The sequence below is a fragment of the Aphidius gifuensis genome, linkage group LG4, assembly GCF_014905175.1.
Source record: "Aphidius gifuensis isolate YNYX2018 linkage group LG4, ASM1490517v1, whole genome shotgun sequence".
Lineage (NCBI taxonomy): Eukaryota > Metazoa > Arthropoda > Insecta > Hymenoptera > Braconidae > Aphidius > Aphidius gifuensis.
In genome coordinates this window covers 12,863,363-12,878,725 of record NC_057791.1, presented here as the reverse complement: position 1 = coordinate 12,878,725, position 15,363 = coordinate 12,863,363, and the positions used below count along the sequence as shown (strand labels likewise).

At 28.6% G+C, this 15,363-nt stretch overlaps 1 protein-coding gene across 1 annotated transcript; it reads right to left on the bottom strand.

Annotated features, from left to right (window-relative positions):
- Positions 1 to 334: 334 nt before the first annotated feature.
- On the bottom strand, positions 335 to 1,570 carry LOC122853865. The gene has a single exon (XM_044154276.1). The coding sequence runs from the start codon at positions 1,568 to 1,570 to the stop codon at positions 335 to 337; it is 1,236 nt and encodes a 411-aa protein (XP_044010211.1).
- Between the last annotated feature and the right edge of the window lie 13,793 nt (positions 1,571 to 15,363).

The window sequence follows — 15,363 nt, the reverse complement described above, 5'->3', positions numbered from 1 at the left end:
AACTTCGTTATTTTTTCTAAGTTTCTGGTTTTTTTTTTTTTTCAATCAAGACGGAAAATCAGATGAATTTGACGGGCCATCACCCATGATAAAAGATTGTAAAGAATGTCAAAATAAAAATAAATAAATGAAAAAATTCTTTTTAACATACATTATTTGTTTATTTATTTGAATAATAATTTTTATTTTTCAGTAATTTATAAAATAAGGAGAAAATAATATATACAACAATTTTTTTTTTTTTTATGTACATTATTTGATTTATTTATTTTGTTTACATATTGTTATGAGATAATTATAGGATTAATAAGTTTACAGGTTAATTGAATATATATTAAACGAGCTTGCGTACTGAACCACTAATTGGATTATATTCAACAATTCGATCATGTAAAATCAAACAATAAGCTGATGTTTGAGCTGGAAATTGTGTTGTTGATTCAAATTCAAGTCGAATATCTACTGGTCCAGATTTTAAAAATTCATTTTGCTTTGAACAATCTATGACAATAAGTGGAGCTTCTTCCAAAAATTTTTGTCTTGTAAATAATGGTTGTGGTGTTTCTGTGTAATAGTAGGAAGTTTGGAAATATGCAAACATATCATATAATAATGAGAATTGATTATGAGCAAAATCAATATTCAAATTTCCATAAGGATATGATTGTGAATTTAAAAACAGCTTAACATCACGCAAGTTACAATGATCGAAAACACTTGAATTGTCTGTTACAGAGTTTTTTCGTCCTGTTTGGAAGCCTAAAATTATGTATCTCGGTTTTTCCAATTGTGTTGATGTTTTCACACTCCAATTTTGCTTTGTAGTTGCAGGTAATAGTGGATACTCGTACAATTCCCATGTACGAAAACTGATTGCTATGGATGGATCCTTGGCAATGTAATTTAAAAGTTGAATTTTCTGCTTGTCAGACACTTTGATATATGGAACAATCCATTCCACCTGTTGAAGTTTAATTTGTATTTTTTCGCCACTTTTTCCTTCCGCAGGTTGTTTTTGTAGACAGGCATTCACATCACTATTTGCTCTTATTAGGATGAGTTCATGTTTTGCATTGATAATTATTTTTTTATAATCTTCAGCAAATCCTAGCAGCAGGCTCAGTGGTATTGATATATCAAAATAACCACTCGAATCGAATAATGATTCTTCATCAGACATTAACCATCCGGCATTCTCCAATAATGATTTTTGATTTGGACTGAAGGAAATATATCCTTTCATAAGAGTCGTAAGACCAACATTTTTGCTCCGATCAATTTCAATTGCATTTATCTCATAGCGAATTTCTTCAAACATGTGTGCTATTGCCATTCGTACCAATGAAGTTGTTTTTGGCACAGATTTTCCGTCACTTGTAAGAAATTGTCCAGTAATATGTAGTGAACTTTCACTTGGTAGTACACATAAATCTTGATGTTGAATTCCAATCCGGATTTCATCGTTGTTATTGAATGTTGAAGAGCCATAAGGCTGATGAGCATGTAACTCACAATGGGCAATCGATTCATCAAAAATGATTGGATCTTGTATACTCAAAATTTCATCCATGGTATAATACAAAAAAAGCAACAAAATGATACTTTTATTTCCGTTGATGTTGTTGACGTGGATCCAGACCGAGACTCTTGAGAAACTGAATACTCTGATGTGTTATCGCTTTGCTTCCTTGCTTTTGACTGATTTTTTTTTGGCATAATGTCTCGCATTTATAGCTTTGTCCAATTATTTTATTATTATTATTATTATGTTTATTCTTCTTTTTTTTTTCTTTTTTTTAAAAAACGATGCCCATATTTTTTTTACCTATTTGACACTTTTAATGTGTAGTCGAATTGTAATCGTTTCTCCACGGAAATTCACAATTTCACCATCCTGATCGACAATTTTCAATTGCAATTGATGTATTGCTCGCACTGTGACTAGCAGATAAATGACATGAGATGGTACTTCAACAATCTTATATCCAGGAGGCACAACTGGGAAAAATTCATGTATAGTGTGAACTTTGTGCTGATTCATATATGCACCAGTTGTTATGTTACACTGAATTTGGAGTGTATTGACCTTTAATATGGCAACAGGCAAGTCAGATTTATGTAGAACATCAGCTTCGAGGATTCGTTTTGTAAAGCCCAACAATCTTCCAATCGAGTCTTCTAGTTCAAAATGAACACGTTTGTTACATTTAACCTCACTATGTAGTTCATTGTTATTTGGTTTAATACTAATAGTAACATCACTCTGACATATTGCTTTTTGGATATAACTTTCAATATCCTCAATTTCATAACTTCCTGTTGGAATTGTAATCAGTTTACAACCTTCAATGTAGACTTTATTGTTACCAACGTCAATATTCGGTATAGAATTAAATGTTGTAAACTCGACAAGCCCAGCAACATAATTTTTATTTGCTGACAACTCAATCGGCGGGAAGTATTGTGTTTCAAGAGTCGATGACCTGCCCGACAATGTCAACGTAAATGAATCATCCATGACTAATGATTATTTTAGCATGTGTCATGATTATTTATAGTCTCTTGCCAGCCAGAAATTTGAGACATAGATGACCGCAAACAATTGTATTATAATTTTGATATTTTTCATAATTATATTTAATGCTACCAACACCGAGATAATTAATCAGCTCTTGTGGAGGTTTCAAATCACCAAAGCTATCGAAATAAATGACATCATTGAGCCGTTTTTTGTATGCAACCCAATGTGTACCAGCACCATCTTTATCATCAAGATTTACAATTGCTGATTCATTTTTACGAGGACCAGTTATTGGTAATCCATTCCTCATGAAAACTCCTCGGAAATAAGGAATTTTAAAAGCTTTGGCGTATTTGATGATATCAATATTTGTGAGAGCTTGATGTAGTAGCATTACAAGTTTCTTTTTTTATTTACTTTTTTTGCGGGCTTTAAAAACAGACCTAGTCCTCTTTTATAAGGAGATAAAAATAATCCTTTGCCCAATACCATTGATTCCATTTTCTTATTATGACGTTGATTTTCTCGTAGTAATTTTTTTGCTGCATGTACAACATTTATTGTCTTTGAAATTGTTGCTGCACGACCTGTCATAGCACCAGATGCACTTAATCCAGCAAATAGTGGTATTAAAAATGGTAGTATACTACCATCACTGTTATTTTCTTTATTCAATGGAAGAGGTAAAATTCGTGGTAAACGAATTTTTTTTTTTCCACCAACTTTTTTGACAGCAACACGTGCACTTTTCAGAACCGTCTTTATTGGATCAGTGATTCCAGGCTTTATAGATTGTTTTGATATATCTATAATCCTGTTGAGACTTGTTAAAATCTTTTTATTTTTTCGTTTTGTGATGATTTTATCTTTTTTATCATTCTTTTTAGTTGTTTGTATTTTCTTGATTTTATGATGAATTTTTTTATTCTTTTTGATATTATTTAAACCCATACCAAGTTTCGTTTTCAAATTCATTGCAGTTGTCACACCCCAAGCTACGGCTCTTTCACCAAGTGACGAATCTTTGGCAAATACACGTTGCCAAGCTTTATCGGCAAGTATTTTATCAGCTTTATGTCGTTCTTCGAGATTGTCTGGATTTTTTGAGTAGCTTATATCATGCTCACGACAATGTTCATCCAACGGATTAACACCGCGATCACCACGAGCTAATCTTTTATCGAGCTTTGTACCCGGACCACAATAATTATACTGTGGAACGTGTAATTCGAATGGCAGGCTATTGATGATACTGTTCAACAGACCCCTTCCTTTTTTTTTTTTATCTTTTTTTTTTTTTGTCTGCACGTTGATGTTCAATCATTGTCTTTGAAGAACTGACTTTATTCAATAAAATCCCAAGTATTTATATGTTTTCCCGTTAGTACAGATTAAGCTAGCAGCTTGTTCAGTTGTAAAAAAAAAAAAAACATGAAATTTCAAGAGCAACCATTAAAGTTGCCAGTCATCAATTTTGATCAAATTGTGCAAAAAACTGCTCCAAAAAAACCATGTGAAAAAAGACATGGAAGTTTATTACCAAATAGTGTGTGAGGTGTATTTTGTGGACCTTCAAATTTTGGCAAAACAAACGCTCTTTTTGCAATAATAATTCACCCAAATGGATTGAGATTTGAGAACGTTTATGTGTATTCCAAATCGCTTAATCAACCAAAGTACAAATTTCTCGAAAAAATTATTAATAATGTTGAAGAAATTGGTTATTTTCCATTCAATGAACATGAGAAAGTTATTCAACCTGAAGAAGCTAGACCAAATTCACTGATGATTTTCGATGATATATCTACAGAAAAACAAGATAATGTTCAAGCATTTTTTTGCATGGGTAGACATCAAGCAGTTGATAGTTTTTATTTATCTCAGACCTATGCTCACATACCCAAACATTTGGTGGGAGATAATGCCAATTTTTTTGTACTTTTTCGTCAAGATGAAAGAAATTTAAAGCATATATACAATGATCATGTAAATAATGACATGGAATTTGTGAAATTCCGCAATATATGCTCGACATGTTGGAATAAAGATAAATATGGATTCCTTGTGATTGACAAAGATAGTGACATTAATAATGGCCGATACAGGAGAGGTTTTGATTGTTATATAAACATTACAAACGATTCTGCTGAAAATACAGTTTCTCCCTCTGCTACCACCACTGGTACATCTACTATCTAAAAAAAATATTAGATAATTTAGAGTAATATTATACGATATATAGTAAAAATAAAAGACAGTAGGATTGTGTACTGTGTACTGTCAACAGCATCATTATCTATCATGAAGCATACAAACTTACATGCTGAAAAATCATTATTGCATGAAATTGAAAAAGCAAGTGACTCTATAAGACGTAAACATAAATTAATTAAATATGGTCGAGTTGAAAATGAAAGAATAACAAGTGAGGTATTAGGACCTATAACTGAGCCTTTAAAAAAAATGCTAGCAGATGTATCAAAACAAAAACCAGCACCAATTCCAGTAAAAATCAAGCAGAAAAAAAAATAATGCTCAAAGAAAAGATGAAGAATACACGACAAAAGAAGAAGAATACGAGACAGAAGGAGAAGAAGAAAAATCAATATTGACAAATAATGATGAAAAAATTGATATTGATCCGTTAACTTTTCATAAGAATAATATTAGTGATGCTGATGATGATGATGACACAGACGAAGATATAACAGAGAAAAAAAAAAAATTTGGATGATGAAGCACCTTGAAAGGCAAAAATCAATAAATTCTCATGACAAGACTCAAAATACAATGTACACCATCCAAAAATTGAAAAACAATAAATTATCGTTTGGTAATTCAATGATTGATTTGAAAAATCATCATATTTTTGTGAAAGATAAAATTTATCCTGCTACTCAAGGTCTCTTGGAGTTATTATTTCAACAATCCACCGACGTGAACCTAGAACCACCGTTCGTCTAAAAAAATCGTAGGTAGGCTGATTCGACGCGTCTTGAATTGTAGTTAATTGTAGTGAAAAGTGTTTTAATTGTAGTTAATAAAATAAGGGTTAAATAAAGGGTTAAAAGTAAACTTTTTTAAAAATAGCCTTAGGACATTGCAAATAGGTCAAAAAGCTTCGTTTGGAATTGTAGTTAATTGTAGTGAAAAGGGTTTTAATTGTAGTTCAAAAAATACTTGTGAAAAATTAAAATTAAAATTCTGGAGCAAAACTCATATTAATTTTTCTAGTTATCTCTAACAGTCGTACATAATCTCTTTGGATGCGTCCTGAATTGTAGTTAATTGTAGTGAAAAGGATTTTAATTGTAGTTCAAAAAATAAGGAATAAATAAAGGGTTGACTTATCAACTTTTTTGAAAATAGTCTTAAGACATTGCCGGATAGTTTCGTTTGGAATTGTAGTTAATTGTAGTGAAAAGGGTTTTAATTGTAGTTCAAAAAATACTTATGAAAAATTAAAATTAAAATTTCGGAGCAAAACTCATATTAATATTTCTAGTTATCTCTAAAAAATTGTACGTAGTCTCATTAGATGCGTCTTAAATTGTAGTTAATTGTAGTAAAAAACATTTTAATTGTAGTTAAAAAAATAGTGGGCAAAGAAATTGTAGGAATTTTAATATGAATTATTCTACAAAATTTATTCCTTATTTTTTAAACTACAATTAAAACCCTTTTCACTACAATTAACTACAATTCCAAACGAAGCTTTTAACTTTTTTAACTATGTGCAATGTCCTAAGGTTATTTTTGAAAAAGTTTGCTTTTGACCCTTCATTTACCCTTTATTTATTCAACTACAATTAAAATCCTTTCCACTACAATTAACTACAATTCAAGACGCGTCTAATGAGACTACGTACAATTTTTTAGAGATAACTAGAAATATTAATATGAGTTTTGCTCCGAAATTTTTATTTTAATTTTTCATAAGTATTTTTTGAACTACAATTAAAACCTTTTTCACTACAATTAACTACAATTCCAAACGAAACTATCCGACCTATTTGCAATGTCTTAAGACTATTTTCAAAAAAGTTGATAAGTCAACCCTTTATTTATTCCTTATTTTTTGAACTGCAATTAAAACCCTTTTCACTACATTTAACTACAATTCCAAACGAAGCTTTTTGACCTATTTGCAATGTCTTAAGGCTATTTTTAAAAAAGTTTACTTTTAACCCTTTATTTAACCCTTATTTTTTTAACTACAACCCTGGTAGAAAAATTCCGTTGGCCCGACTTTACATGTATAAGCATATATGCTTTTACAGGTTAAGTCGGGCGGCGCTGAAAAATTTCTACCAGGGAATTAAAACACTTTTCACTACAATTAACTACAATTCCAAACGAAGCTTTTTGACCTATTTGCAATGTCTTAAGGCTATTTTTAAAAAAGTTTACTTTTAACCCTTTATTTAACCCTTATTTTTTTAACTACAATTAAAACACTTTTCACTACAATTAACTACAATTCAAGACGCGTCGAATCAGCCTACCTACGATTTTTTTAGACGAAAGGCGGTTTTAGGTTCACGTCGGTCAACAATCCCCTAATGCATCTATTATTCGGAAAGTTGATCGAGAAATTTTCATTGAAATTATAAAATTAACAAATGCACATCGTAAAAATTTCAAACCTGATGGTGCATTTCTGACAAACAGGACACAAAAATATAAAAATTATGTATCACTGTTTGTCAAGTCTTTGAGAAAACAAAAAGTAGAGAGCAAAAAAGGTTCAGCACTTGTATTACCAAAATACAAAACACTACAGAAAAATAAGAAAATAAATAATACAAATTATATATATTGGGATGATCCCAATGAGCTTGTCAATCGTCTTCAATTACTAGTAGCTTCAGAAAAAGCTGGCAATAATAGTCACGCTAATGAAATTCTTTCAATTATTGAAGAATTAAGAGAAGCTGGTATTATTTGTTAATATATATGTTCATTCAGTCTTTAATGTACAGTCATTAAAAGGACATTGGAGTGGAATAATGTCTAGTGTTGATATATTCGGACGTCAATTATCAAATAAACGAAAATATTCTATCGGAGGAAAAAGTGATGGCGATACAATAAGAGGACCACCTGGAGAAGGTTTCAAATTTACAGAAGACGGAAATTATGACATTGCAGAAAAAAAATTATGTCACATTGCCGATGCTCAAGACATGAATGATGCTGTCTCAAAAAAAGTAGCACTGATTCTGATTAAAAATGAAACTAATAATCTTCTTAGAATAATGCAAGAAGATAGTCAAAAATATAACACTGAAGTCATTAGTAAACTGACAATCAAAGTGGACACATTGCAAAAAAGTGTTGAAAAATCACGTCATACATTAGATGAGCTGAGTACAGAAGTTGCAAGTATATCTCACTATTTGACAGAAAATTTGGGAGTACGTTTAGAAAATCAAAAATAAAAATGAATAAAACAACAGAAAATAATAATAAAAAAGAAGACAATAACTATTTGAGAAGCGTTGTGGCACATGAGCTACACAAGCCTGCTCGCAGATATTATCAACGTAGACATGTTGATATTAGAGCTCTTGATGAAACATGGCAATGTGATCTTGTCGACATGAGTGCATATGCTTCCGTAAATGAAAATTACAAGTTTATACTTACAATAATTGATAATTTTTCCAAATATGCATTTGCTGTACCACTCAAGACAAAAAGTGCAAAAGATGTTACTGCAGCGATGAAATCTGTTTTCCTGAAGGGTCGATATCCAAAAAAACATTTACATGTCGATCAAGGCAAAGAATTTTACAACAGTGAATTTAAGAATCTCATGAAAAAATATAATATAAATATGTACTCAACATATAGTACTTTAAAAGCAAGTATAGTCGAAAGGTTCAATAGAACCCTGAAAAATCAAATGTGGGAAAGATTTACTTTTCAAGGCAGTTATAAATGGTTGACTATACTTCCTGAATTGATTAGAAATTATAATAATACAAAGCACAGAACTATAAAAATGAAACCAAAAAATGTAACTAAAAACAATGAAAAGGATATATTGAGGGGAATATATCATAATCAAAATTCAATGTTTTGTGTCACATCAAAGTTGATAAAAAAAAAATTTAAAATTGGTGATAAAGTGCGAATAAGTAAATATAAAAAAATTTTCGAAAAAGGCTACACTCCCAATTGGACAACTGAAGTTTTTACAATCGCAAAAGTATTGAATACAATACCAATAACATACAAGCTTGCTGACTATCAAGATAACAATGTTGAAGGATGTTTTTATCAAGAAGAACTGAGTCCAGTACGCTATCCAGATATATATCTTGTCGAAGAAATTTTAAAAAAACGTAAAAATAAAGTACTTGTAAGATGGTTAGGTTTCGATTCTGAACATGATACATGGGAAAATGAATCAGAATTATAAATAATTATATTTACAATGTATATAGGTATAAGATTTTTTTAAGGAAGGAATAAGGAATTAATAATTAATAAGGAATTAATGTTGCCCAAGAATTATGTTTCAAGGAAATAATTCCTGAGTCACATTAATTCCTTATCTACATCTTTTCTTTAGCTACTGCTTTTCCTTGGATATTTTTGATAATTCAATAAATAAATTTCATGTAATTTTATTTTCAAAAAATGAAAATATCCAAGGAAAAGTAGTAGCTAAGGAAAAGATGTAGCTAAGGAATTGAGGTTGCCAAAAAATTATATTTTAAGCAACATTATTTCCATGAAACATAATTCTTCGGCAACCTTAATTTCTTAGCTACATCTTTTTCTTAGCTACTGCTTTTCCTTGGACATTTTTATTTATTTCAGAAATAAAATACATGTAAATTTAATTTTTAAGAATACAAATGTCTAACAAAAAACAGTAGCTAAAAAAGAGATATAATAACTAAGAGGGAAAATGATTGCAATATAAGCAACATTATTTCCTTAAAAAACAATTTTTTGGCAACCTCAATTCCTTAGCTACTGCTTTTTCTTGGACATTTTTATTTTTGTTAAATAAATTTACATGTACTTTATTTATTAAATGAATAAAAATGTTCAAGGAAAAGCAGTATGGTTAGCTACCATATTTCCTACATGATAATGATAATAATCATAATAGTAATATACCTGAGTCAACAATACAATACACAGATGTTAAAACAATCGGTAATTATATTCTAATACAATATTCAAGACGATTTTTTCATTTATCAAACTTGTTGTTTTTAATCCAATAAACCGATCCAAACATGAACATGATTGTTAAAGTTGCATATTTAAAATTACTCGTCACTAGCCTGCCGGTAAAACAGCAGGCTTAGTATTTTCGATATACAGTAATTGGATGAGAACCGTTTTCTCATAAATGTCGTCTAAAATCTCGACTATAACCTCAAGCTGTCATTTTAATGTTAATTCGAGTAAAACAAAAAATTATGCTTAATCTATTGAAAAATATTCATGATTAGAATGATTAGAAACAAATTACAAACATAAATAGTCTATCTATCAACAATTTAGTTTCTTTTGGAAAATGCAATCGATATTCCAAATTTTTTACTTTAAGGGAATTCAACAGAATATCCAACGTCGGCCCGACTGAAATCCCGACTTTTCTCCGACTTAATAAGTCGGGACACTCAGTCGGCCGGCAGTCGGCCGACGGAAGTTTTCTACCTGGGCGTGAAAAATTATAAAGTTAAAATCGCCGAACTTAGTTGTATATCTATTTTTAATTAAAACTAAAAACAAAAGAAATATGTAGAAAAAATTAAATTTTTACATCCTGATAAATCGGAAAACAACATTAGGAACTAATGCTTATTTTTATTCTTTTCTTCTTGATAAAATATATTTTTTGATCAAAAAAAACCCAGGAAATGATGAAAAGATTCAATATCTACATCCTGTCGAACCGGAAACTAATATTACAAACTAAAGCAATGTTTTTTAATTTCTTCTTTTTTAAAAAATATATTTAATAATAAGAAAAACCCTGAAGATAATTAGGAAAAATCATTTTGACTTCCTGGTGATCGTAAAAAGTAATTTGGGTGATTTTTTTGAGGACTCAATTATATAGACTAGCGGAAATACCTGGCTTCGCCCGGGATTGTTTTTCAAAGAAAATTTGATTTTTTTCATTTAAAAACAATTAAAAAAAAAAACAAAATAACAAATGTAAATCTGACATTAGTTTATAGGGCAGTATGTTTTTTTTTTTGACAGCAGCAAGATGAGTATTCTTGATTTTTCGTATGGAGTCATGCATTATATTCTTTCTTTTTTATATTTTAATGAAAGGATAAATTGCAATTGTGGTAAGTTTTTTTTTTATTTTTTTGGTTTTTGGTGGTTTTTTATAAGTATGATAGTTAAGAATAAATCTGCACCAAGACTCATGTCTGTATCATAATTTTAAAACAAATCTAATAATTATTTTAATTATATAAATGCATAAAATTTTATTTTATCCAATTACTTAATAAATTTATTTTTTTATTTAAATTTTATTCAGTATTTTTTTTTTTAATTTCTTGAATGTAACAAGTGTAAATTATTTAAATTAAATCTATAATAATAAATTTATAAGCTTACAAATGCTTTGCAGTTTGCAAATCATGGCGCTAAATTAATTAATTGAAATGGACAGACATAAAATGTTTAAATTTACTTGATTTCAATCGCAAACAGCACATATATTTATTGAAGAAATGTCCCAATTTATATTCTTTGAGTGTATACCCGCGTAGAAATTTATATATCCGGTAAATATAGGAAGAAATTATATTTTTATTATACTCCAAGCTATATTCAAAATATAATCAATTGGCCTAATATTATAACTACAAGTTATATACAGTAATACAGCTTGTGTATATATCTTGCTTTGCGTTTTCATATAACTCAGGTATATCATATATATATATACTCTGGATATGTCTTTAATATATATCTTTTATACAATTCATATATGTATACCTCATATATAATTTTCATATAACATAGCTATATATATAGATATATATTATGATTATAATACGTATATAATTTGTGTTGAATATTAAAAATTTAAGGAAGGATTGATGAATTTACCAATACACGAATAATAATCATTTAAAGATACATATATATTTTTTATTCTCAAACATTGTAATCAATTCTTTAATATTGAAAACGTATTTAAACATTTTTTAACAAGTATAATTTTTTAACATAGCATTTATAATATTTATTCAGAATCAGATGAATTTAATATGACACCATGTTTAGCACGGAGCTTATTCAATTTATTGTTGATAGCTGAACCAAATCCTGAGGCTGTGAATTGTTGGGGATACTGCATGCGAACCGAATCTATAGAAAAAATAATTAGAAAAAATTCACGTGTATAAATACACTCAGGTCACTCTGAATCCAGGCTAACATATGTCTTTATTATAACTTACATTTTATTGCCTCGATTATTTTTTTATCGAGTCTTTCCAATTTTATTGATGGAACATCCATTGTTTTAATTTTGCGTCCACCACCCTTGTAATTGCTCTTTAATAATGTTTCGAGTGGAAATAACGTCGTCACTAGAGAAGTAGCCATTGCTGTGTAACTTCCTTGAGATATAGCAGTGGTCCACTTCATGTCCGACACTGTCACATTTGATCCTTCCTCTCCAATTTCAATCTATGAATTGAAATTAAAATAATTGATTAATCAAAGTAAAAATGTATATATTTTATTTATTTATACTTATTATTATTATTTGAGAATCTAAATTATTGTCTTACACGGCCTTCAATGAACTGCCCATCACCAAGATGAGCTGCATTTTTTAAATTTTTAAAATCATGTGTTTCATAAAATGGTCGTCTTACGTCATTCTTTGATTCATCTTTTTTAATTTTTTTCAATTCTTGAACCAGTATCTCAATGTATTCATCTCTCTTCTTCATTTCTAAAAAATATACATAATTTAATGATTTTTTCATATTTATTTTATTTAATTTTCAAATTGTACTCACGTTTTATCAAATCGGTAAGTGTATATTCCGTTCCTGATTCAAGATCATCTCGTGAACGTTTATGAACATTCGGATGGGATGTTATTAACGTGTGCTGAGATGTGCTTGGGCCATATCTATCGAGACTTTCGACACCGGAAATGTTTAAGGTTGGAGATGTTGGCTGATTAGATATTTCAATTTCTTCATTAGATTCCTAAAAAATTAGTTTTATCAATTATTAAAAAATTACATATATATATATATTAAATTAAAAAGAAAAAAAAACAATTGAATCTAATATAAAAGAAATAAAAAAATCAGAAAGAAAATATCCTTTTGATAAATTATTTAATTGACAATGTATAATAATAAATTTAAAAAACTGATAATAAAATAAATAAACATTTTATGCAATATTCAAAAAGTATTAAATATTAAATATGAATAAAATATTAAAGATTATTATTAGTGATTATTTCTCTCAATCAGTAAGCATATTCTACTTATCATAAATAAATTAAAAAAATCAATAAGTAGTCTACTTACGTCTTCATCTGGTGATTCATCATCAACAATTTTTAATGGATTTGTTTGAATTGCATGGGGGAGAATAAATTTATTTTTCGCCATTTTTTTATTTTTTGTCACATCTTTACCATATATACTTCCGTCTTCATCTGATGATTCATCATCAACAATTTTTAATGGATTTGTTTGAATCGCATGGGGGAGAATAAATTTATTTTTCGCCATTTTTTTATTTTTTGTCACATCTTTACCAGGTGAAGACAATTTTTTTTTATTGGAAGTAACTTCCTGAAAAATTTAAAACATTATAATTTTAAATGAGGAAATAATGGTTGGTATTTTCGACTTAAAAACAAAAGAAAAAGTATGGCCAACTTACGTCTGTATCAGACAAATCATCAACAGGTCTTGAATCATATTGTAGGTTTTTTTTTTTTTCAATTCTTATGTTCTCTCTAATGTTAATTGCTGAAGAAGACATAACTCGGGGTGATCGAATACCATCCAAGACATTGAGATGATTTTTAAGCTTATGGATTTTATCTAAACAAGGTAGTCAAGTGGAAAAAAATAAAAAAGAGATTAAAATATTTTTTTTTTATTTACAAGATATGCAACGTACCTGATATCATAATAACGTACGCGTCATACACTGGCCAACCAAGCTCAGGCTCTTTTTTACTTTCTCGCCATTCCACGATGTATGATTCACTTGTATCTTCACCAGATAAAAATTTGTCCCGATCAAAGTCTTTAATCCACTCAATAGGAATTCCTTCAGTATAAGATTTATCCTCAATCCATTTAATTAAAGCATAATACTTTTTTGACGAAGACATTTTATTTTAAATTAAAAAAAAATGAATTTTTATTTTTTTTATAATTTAATTTTAATAAAATATATATATAAAGCTTTATCTTTGTCACACTCAAGTAAAATGTTGTTGAATATTGAAATAGTCAACGGAATTTTACAATCTTTATTTTAATTTTTTTTATTTTAACTGTATTGTGATGTGACTTGTGACTTTGATACAATAGAAATAAAATTAAACGTTGAAAAACTGATGTCGTTTGCCTAATTTTTTTTTCAAACAGTTGCTACACTAAACAAGAGTCATAGCAACCAAACGTTATTTATTTAGTTTTAACCATCATTTGTTCATATCTGAACAAGAGATATAGCAACCAATGTATAAATAATAACAATAAAAAAACAACTAATAACAATTTTTTTTTAACCTCATACCGACTGCGTGTTTAAGAAAAGACAAAACAAAAAATTATATCTATTAAAAAAGAAAAATCAATCAAATAATTGATAGGTAGTTTAAAAGGAAAAAAAAAATATGAAAAGTTACATGTTGTATAAATATTATGGAACAACAGCTGAGGTTCCCAAGAGAACATTGAGTCGTCAGAAAAAAAAAAAAAAAGATCTGCTATTGTAAGTTTTTTAATCGTATCTTAAATAAATAATAGATATACTATATACATAAAAAATATTACTATTTATAAATACATACATTTTTTTTTACACGAGAAGACAACGACTAAAATATATTAGAACTGAAATCCAGAAAACAGGATACTGCTCAATAAATAAAACAGTGAGTCTGTTATTTTTATACTTTTAAGAATTAATTTTCATGTGTATATATTGAATTATTATATTATTCATATAATATTTTACTAGCAGGTAAATTCTCATGTCGAACAATTACCTAATACTATAAAAAGGTTATCTGGAAGCTCCCCAATAGTACCAACAAATATAAAGCAAATATATTTACACTCAGACAATATACTGAGAGAAAAAAATACACTAAATGTAAGACTTTCATTTTCATATTTTCAATGTATGTATATTGATGTACATATATATATTATACATATATATGTTGATACACTTTTAAACATTTTATATATAAACTAAATATTCTACTTGCAGGTGAATTCTTGCAAAAATTATCAAGTAGTATCAACAGGTATTGAGCAAGTAGATATCCAAACAGACAATATACTGACTGAAAATAATTCTGTACAATCTTATGGTCATAACGAAGTAATTCCCCTTGCATCTCAACCTCACAGTTTAATAACAACATCAACATCTCAATATGAAGCTGAATATATCATACAAGGCTTATTAACTGCGGCTTTGAAGCTCAGACATAAAAATATGACATACTCATTATTAGAAAATATATCACAGCTAGTAAATATTGAAAAAGAAAATTCTACACCTCTTTCAAAGTATAAATTTAAACAATTAATAAATGATTTTTCAGTCGGCTCAACAAT